General features: G+C 35.1%; 1 protein-coding gene across 1 annotated transcript in view; it reads right to left on the bottom strand.

The window, feature by feature from the left end:
* The window catches only part of LCTL (lactase-like), a 9,850-nt gene extending 1,744 nt beyond the window's left edge, over positions 1-8,106 (bottom strand). Inside the window, exons 1-11 of the mRNA XM_009574617.1 lie at positions 8,013-8,106; positions 6,751-6,911; positions 5,074-5,161; positions 4,704-4,810; positions 4,280-4,408; positions 3,642-3,737; positions 2,915-2,969; positions 2,661-2,822; positions 1,659-1,933; positions 1,158-1,284; positions 469-668 (exon numbers count right to left, since the gene is read on the bottom strand). Coding sequence (XP_009572912.1) covers positions 469-668; positions 1,158-1,284; positions 1,659-1,933; positions 2,661-2,822; positions 2,915-2,969; positions 3,642-3,737; positions 4,280-4,408; positions 4,704-4,810; positions 5,074-5,161; positions 6,751-6,911; positions 8,013-8,106 — 1,494 coding nt within the window. The remainder of the gene's footprint in view (positions 1-468; positions 669-1,157; positions 1,285-1,658; positions 1,934-2,660; positions 2,823-2,914; positions 2,970-3,641; positions 3,738-4,279; positions 4,409-4,703; positions 4,811-5,073; positions 5,162-6,750; positions 6,912-8,012) is intronic.
* Positions 8,107-8,437: the final 331 nt, after the last annotated feature.

Raw genomic sequence — 8,437 nt, 5'->3', positions numbered from 1 at the left:
TACAATTGACTTGAAGCTCTCTTACTCTGTCGACACCTGATTTTCTGAAAGTTTCTTTGTATCTTTGTGATTTTTATTGCAATATATTTCTTACAGTTAATTGTTTAATAAAATTTTAAAAAGCACATACATATTCCATATTATTTTCCAATAAGGTAGCACATATGTGTAATTTTCTGCTTAGAAATCTGACAGAGCACTGGTAACTTACGATTTAGATTTTTTATTCACATCAGTAAGTCCCATTAGAGTTTGTGAAATTCTTTAGAAACAGTAATTGAGGTTGTTTCCACTTTCTGTGTCTCTGGAGGCCTATGTATTTAACACATCCCTAATTTACAGAACCAAAATGACAAATTTCATATACCGTATTCATGTAAGTTGTTTCATGAAATTCAATGTGATATTTGCCCATATATTAAAAAAAAAAGAAAAAGAAAAAAGAATAAAATTAGCAATTGACATCACCTCTCTTGGATTTGGGAATCCATTTGCACTGATAATCTTTTTATAATAGTCAGCAGATGCCTTTGGGTATCGTGGTTTGTTCTTGTTTTTAAAATCAATGTGATAAAATCCAAATCTTTCAGAGAAGCCTTTGTTCCATTCAAATTTATCCAGCAGTGAGCAGGCAGTATAACCTTTGACATTAACACCATCGTTTAGAGCTGTGAACAGAATACAAATTATTCTGTTAAACTTGTTGCCGATGTTTGTTGTCCTTAAAATATGGTTCTGTAAGCGTTTTGTTTTATACCAGAAAGAGATGGGGAGCGGGGGAGGAGGACAGAAAAGTGGCAAAGTATAAAGTAATTTAGATTCTTTAAAAATGTTATCTTAAGCTTAGAGGTACTAAGGCTTAGTACTATAGAGCTTAGAGGCTCTATAAGAATGGTAATTAGGTGCAGTTTCTCATTTCTAAAAGTGGAAACTGATGATCTATTACAGTATTAAATCTCATGTAGGTTATTGTATTTATTAGCATCAGTACAGTTGGCTAGGTTGTCATTTTTGTGAAAATGTATTAGTCTAGTTTGCTGTCCATTTTGATATGTAAATATTTATTTCTCTATGATGTAAATTACAGGAGTAAAACATAATCAGAAGGTGAAAACGCTCAAAAAGCTCATGCACTAAAAAGATGTTTTTAAAGTTACCTTTCAGTATTTCATTAATATATCCTTTCAGATACTCTATCCTCCATTCATCACACAGTTGAGTACACTGTACCTTTTCAGAAACTCCATTCTCTGTCACATAAATGAGAGGGTTCCCATACTGTGTCTGCAAACAAAGATCAGTTTATATAAACATATATATGTTTAGACCAGTTCATATAAACAAAATCATCTTATTTTGACAGAACGTGAGATTCTTAGTAAAATGTATTAAAAGCAATTTTCTAGATTTACTTACAGTTACCTTTAGTAAGAAAAATGTGTATCTAGGAATTCAAATTAACTATGGCTTTTATTTTAAAATTAATGAATTCTGTAGCTTTCTGAACTGAAAGTAAGGTGGTTTTTTTGGCAAAGAAACTTCCCAAATATGTAGGTGAAACTGTTGAAAATCTAAAATAGTATAAGCACAGCTCCTGCAGCTTCTGCATTTAACCAGACATTTTGTCACTTCCTTTTAAAGATTTACTCTGTAATCACCTTAATGTAGTTGAGTAATCTTCTGAATCCCCAAGGCACAGAATATAACCATTTAGGTCCTGGAGCTGGCCATTTTGGGTCCACCAGTTCAGTCAAATCACGGTCAGTGTGGTAACTGGACACTTGTAGAAAGGGAAAGCTCTTCTGTATAACATAACGAGTAGTAAAATGACCTATTCCCAGGAAATCCGATGTGCCTTTAATATAGGTTTTCTCTTGCACTGAGAAAGTTGGTAATCTTGATGTCCCCAGGCCCTGCTGGGCACTCTTCCTACCTATCAAAATAATTATAGGATACATACTTCTGAAAGGAAGAAGCACAGAAATTTGTTTTCTTTACCTCACCAACAATAAATACGGTTTTCCTGAACTTAGTGTTAGTGTAGAGGACAGTTTAGTTTGATTGCTTTTTTTAAGATGAAATAATCTTTCATCCTTTTGGTTTGGAGAAGTAAGTTGCATACAATTCATGGAGAAGATGGTGAATTAAAGTGTTTTTTTTTTCCAAAGAGCATGATAAATGTCAACAGAATGCTTAGAAACATAACATGACAAGAACAGAAGTGCTTTGCTGCTGGGTACATTGCCTACCTTCTTCACTCTGTGAAACAAAGATAGTGGAACCCTGTAGACAAGCAAGCATTAGTGTTGAAAAACTGCTGGTTCGTTGTCCTTAGGTGGAAAATCCAGAAAAATATTTAACAACTCCCTGTCTTGGTTAGGCCACTAAAAATGGACTGTAACTGAAAAGTGAGGTAGTTGCTTCCTTTCCAGTTGGGAGCACTCAGATGTGCAAGTGTTGGGCTCAACAGCAGCTCAACTTTCTAGTTCTAGTATGTCCCCCAAACTGCTCAGGAGCTGTGTCTAGCCCATGGGCCATTTGTTGCTGAGCCTTGTCTCACCTCATACTTGACTAAAGTATATGTTGGTCAGGGGCTATTCCATTGCAGTATGCTCTAAGTGTGTAATTTATTTACGTTACAGGTGGTTACTGGGGCTTACCTACATATTTCTTCATAATTTCTGGATAGTCTCCTCTGTAAATTGGGTTTGCAAACCATCCCAAATGAAACTGTATGTATCTTTCAGCAGCGTCTCTGTCTGTTTGGCTATGTGGATCAACAGGTTCACCCCAGTCACTAGTTAGGGAAATTCCAACCATACCTTAAAACACAAAGTGACAATTCTGCAGTTTATGCATAATCTTTAAGCCCTTATATAAATAGAAGCATAATTACAGAATGAATCCTTATTACCTTGCTGCTCACTACGCCATGTGTTATTGTAAGAGTGCCATACCTTCGCATGAGTCTGTAAATTAAAAATAAAAAAGCATATGCACATTTTGATCTGTTATGCCATAGTCAGTACAGAAAGCTAGTGAAGATCAAGAGCAGTTTTTGCACTAATGTGTGTCTGAAAATATCACACAATTTTTATTGTATCTTGTGGAAGCTTTCATTTCGTATAAGATGTCAAAAAAGCATTTATGCAAGATTCCTTCCCTAAATTCCGGGAGGTCCCCATGAAGGTAATACTCAGCATTCAGTATAGCGTTCTGTCCAGTGCCTCCAGTCTTTGGATGTCTTTGCCTAAGTTATTCGGGCAAGTGAAAGTTTATTTTTATGAGAGCTAGCCTCACTGAAGTCACTTGCAAAATTCAAGTTCATTTCAACAGGTCAGGGTTTTACTCCTTGTTTCTAGAGTAACCTGGATATTTTCTTATTCAACCAATTTGAAACATACTGTAAAAGAGACACTTAAATTATAAGGAAAAATTTAAGTTGTTGCAACAGCATCATTTCATGCTACACCTGAATATGCATTGGTGGTTTAAAGTCAGGTGATAGTTTTGATGTGCTAGTTGGAAATGACATCATTGCAAAACTATATTTCTGTTTAAAGAGCAGAATCAAAAAAACTTAATCAGCCTGCTAAAAAGTCTTAATTTACACATAATTTAAAGCACGATTTTAGTTTTACTTTAATTATATGGTGCGCTGCTTTGTATGCTCCGCATCCTCCGAGCTTCAGTCCTGGTGCATGTTCTCCTGTTTCATAACCCTTTTCAGCAACTGCCTACAAATACATAGAGTTAGTTATTCTTTGAACAGCAGAGCTAATGAATTTGCTACTGTCCTATGGACTTCGATCCTGTGCTCTTCTGTGTGGTCTGTGTCTCTCTCAATCTCTTCTCTCCAGTCTCCTTTTTCCTTCCCCTTCCCCTTGGCTCCCATCTACTGCCCCACTGCTTGGTTGATAATACACTGTGGCTTGTTGGAAACAACATGTTGGTCACTAATGTTGGTGGACTGACTCACCAGCTTGCTGTTCCCTGATGAAATGCATGAAGGGCAAGTTATAACTGCCTTTCTGATTTCTGTGCCTCTCTCCTCTCCAGCTGATGATTTTTCAAAACTTCACTGGAATTTCATGTCTTTAAACTCTGCCCTTGTGCAGAATCTGGCCACTGAGATTTTTGGGCACAAAGATTAATGGCGTAAGTCTTTCCCTCTTCCTCTCCAATTTTTAACCTACTTTCCTGTAGTGTCACTTCCACAGAATTTTGGGAACAGAACTGTGTAATGGGAGTGATTGGAAGGAAAGTATTGATAACTTACCCAAGGATTACTAAAAGTAATCCAGTGTTTCACACGATCGCCAAACTTCTCAAAACACAGATTTGCATAATCATTAAAATAATTTATCATGCTTATATTTTGCCAGCCACCGTACTTTTCTTGGAGAACCTTCATAAATAAGAATTTCAAGAATCAATAATGTTATTTAAAGTTCAGCTGCCTATTAACAAAGACTTTTATTTATATTTTAGTAGCTCAGAAGGAGATTTTTCAAAACTTCAATGTATATAAACTACAATGTGTATAAAATGCAAATGAAGAGAAAATAATTTTAAGCACACTTAAAAGCATGCAGGCATCTTTAAACATTATGCTAAAGTACACATAGTCCCTAAACTTAGAAATGAATTTCCTATCAGAAACATTTATATTAGACATTTCACTAATTTAAATATTGTCTAACCTGTGGAAGATCCCAGTGGTAGAGGCTCACAATAGGGATAATATTGTTTTCCAGAAGACTATTAATTGTGTCATTGTAGAACTGTATTCCCTTCTCATTCAATTGCTCTGCTGATGAAATGCACAGACAAGAAATTACCCGGACTGTTTTTCAAATAACTGGAAGAATAGAAATCTAAAAATTTTAACCAAGGAATTTTACATTACAGTGATGGGTATGCTGTAATGGATGTGTAATGGTTAAACCCTGTTCTGCAGACAAAGAAACAGAAATCTACTTAACAGTAATGTTAAACAACTATGGTATACTCAGGAGTGAAATTACTTGCCTACTAATATTGGTAAGAACATGGTGAAATTGTTGTGCTTACTTTTGATGCCAGTGGGCATAATCCGAGGCCATGAGATAGAAAATAGATAGTGATTAACTTTCAGCTCCTTCAATAACTGAATGTCATCCTGTGAAAAGAAAATCCAATTAACATATCTCAGGTCCAAGCAGAATAACTCTTCAGTTATTCATCTGTCTTAAATAGTAATGAATGCAGAAAATCTACAGAAGGGTTGCACAAAAGAGGATTCCATCAGTTATTTTCTGTATTTGCTTTGAGGTGATGGCTCTTTCTACTTGTATATACCTCCTTTTTCACCATTTTTTTCCTTGACTCTCCAAAGAAGTCTTGTAACATTTTGTGTTAACAACCATGGAAACTGAATGGATTAACCATCAAATAGACGATGGAAAAATGACTTGAGGTATTCTGCAACACAATTATATTTAGGTCAGAATTTGTAATGTGCATTTTAAAAAAAATAATATAAGCCTGTAATCTTGACCTCAAACATTTCAGCTTAGGTGCAAAACAATGATTACACAGGCTTTTATCTACTGTATCATACTAGAGTTAGCACAAAAAATAAATTCAGTATAAATACATGTTCTTCTAAGAACTCATACATCTTCGATATTAAATGAAATTAGAAATTGATGGTATATGAGCCATGTAAAGAGAATTCTGATGATGAAAGCAAATACAGGAAGAGTGCTTTTGTATAAAGAGGACCATGTAACTGAACACATAGAAGCAAGTTTCAGAAAGCATCTCAAAATACAAGCCTACAGTAGTGAGTAAATGTTGAAATACTATCATTTATGCCTAAATCCTCTCTGAAAAATAGGTTCTGTGATCATCGTGTCAATCTCTTCTGATGCAACAGCCCAGTGGGCCTCTGAGTTCCAACCTCTCTGTGGTTTTTATTAAGCTGTTCTTTCAAGCTTGTACTTGTTTGAGAGAGATCAAATGAAATCTCCCCTGCATTTTCCCATTTTCGCATAGTGAGGCATAATTAGTTTCTTTCTTCTTAATTCTTGCTGAGACCTCTGGTTCTCCCTTGGATTTCATATATGTGGAAAAACCTCAGTGGAATATAACTTCTACCAAATTAGTTGGAATTCCAATTATATAATATTGGCTTATCACAGTCATTGGGATTCCTCTTGCTGTGTGTCTGTCTTTCCTCCAGGACAGTAAATCTAAAATTTTTGTGATAGTTTTAAGCTTCAAAACATATTGCTAATAGAGCTGCATTGATTATTTATTTGTTATCCATTCAAAAAAATGGAAAACATTCAGACTGAATTTTAAAGCATCTGGTGGTTTTATTGTTCTTAAATATACATAGAAAACCTTTAAAGCCGCTCAAATACACAAAAAAGGATGTTAATTTTATTCAAGGCTCAAATGCATTCATTGTTGTTCTAAATAAGCATTTGGACTTCCCACAAAATTTGGAATATTTCTTTGGACACAAAATCCTGAAAAACTGAGACATATTTGGGAAATACTGTGGTATTATTGATTCTATGAGATTATTAGGAAAGAAGATTTTACTAACTAATTGAAAATATCATCCCTTGTCTTCCTAAGTTAGATGAGCCTATAGAGTAACTAAAGCATTTCATCTTTGCTGTTATTTCAAAATGGGAAATCAGTATCATGAAATGGCTCCAGAATGTTTCTAGAGGGATAGTTCCTCTTTAACGATACCTTAACTTTGTAGTAGCCATCACATGCTGAATCTCCTGTTTCATTTCTGAATGTTTTCCCTTTATTGTGAGTAAAAGCATCCCAGATACTTGGTCCTTTCCCATCCTTGTCCCAGGCCCCTTCAGTCTGGTATGCAGAACTTCCAACACCCCATAAAAAACCTAAAGGTGAAAAGAAGTAAGTTATGATTTAAATATTTTCCTGCAAAACTGGTCTTTGTACTAAATTTTCATATGAGGAAGGAATTGATACACCTTCACAGCTGCATAGCTTGGTGTGAAATGTGCATGATTGCACGCCTATTGAACAAGAGGCCAATGTTTTTTACATGAAACTTTATCAGTGCATAAAAAGGGACTGTCTGAAAATGTGGTATAGACTAAAGGTATCCTTTTCTGATGCACTGAAAAAGGAATCTAATTCTTTTGTATATTAAACCTTGTTACTATTATTTTACAGTGATGAGGTAGTGCATTGATAGCATGGCAGAAATGTCTTACTGTAAGAAAAAATAAGGTTCCTACATTTCTGCCTGCTATTTTTTATGGGTTTTTTAGTGATTACAAGTTTAGCTGTTGTTACGTAAAATATATAGAAAGATTCTGGATTATTTTCCTAGTATTATACAAAAGGACATGATTAATCCATTTCATAAGCCACTTAAAAACTTGAGCATGAAAACAAATCAGTGCCTATATCTTTTTAGTTTTGATTTTGGTTGAATGAAACGTGTGAGTGTGTATAAATATATGTTGAAGAAAGGACAAGGTTTCAGAAAGTAGTCCTGAAGAGTGAATTAGATAATACTAAACAGCTTGAAACAAACCCAACACAATTATTTCACTCACATTCATTTCTTAAGTTAGCTGCATAACAAAGGATATTTTTAGTTTCTAATACTTCATTAGTTGTAGATAATTTATGAAAAAGGAGAAGAGTTCTCAGGTGTAACTTGTTATACTGTGCATCTTATTCAATCAGACAGGAAAGGGAGATCTGGATGTGAAATATTAATCTATTAGCATTTACTCTGAGTTTACTGTTTTAAGTGACTATATGAAGTGCAGAGTTATGTGAATCCTTGTATTTCCAGGGCTAGGTGCAGAAGGTGATATTAAGTATGCATTCTGCAAAAGCCTGAATTTTTGTTTCTGCCATTTCCCAGGAAGGACAAGGAAAACCTTTTGGTAGCTTTCTTGTGCAAACAGACAAGTGGATCTAGAGCATTATAAAACCCACAATCAACTGTAGTTCAAAAGTACCAGCTGGAAAAGTGCCGTAATAGAAAGAGCCTGGATTATTCTTTGTCCACTGGAAATCCTCAGCTGTATTCAGCGGTATTACCGGCACAAGCATATACCATATTCTCAAAATGTAAGTCTTCATTGGTGTTAATTTCATCACTGCAAAGTGTTCTCTGCGAGTTCCCACCTGATGAAATAGAAGAGCATTGTCAAGTACTGCCGCTCTACCAAGTAGGCTTAGGGTGATCAAAAAGGGAAAGCTTATTTTTTCTGCTGAATGGGTACGATGTTCATTGAAGGCTAAAAGCAGTGCTTGACCTAAGTAGAAGATGCAGTTAAGCTTCTGGCAGGGTGATGAAAACGAGAGAAGAATGAAGTACAAATTTATAACTATTAGAAGTGCTCCCTGCATATTTTCCATAATGTTAGTTATCTTTACTATA

The sequence above is a fragment of the Fulmarus glacialis genome, unplaced genomic scaffold (assembly GCF_000690835.1).
Source record: "Fulmarus glacialis isolate BGI_N327 unplaced genomic scaffold, ASM69083v1 scaffold2373, whole genome shotgun sequence".
Lineage (NCBI taxonomy): Eukaryota > Metazoa > Chordata > Aves > Procellariiformes > Procellariidae > Fulmarus > Fulmarus glacialis.
Note: the sequence above shows the minus strand (reverse complement) of the source record. Positions and strands in the feature narration are given on the sequence as shown.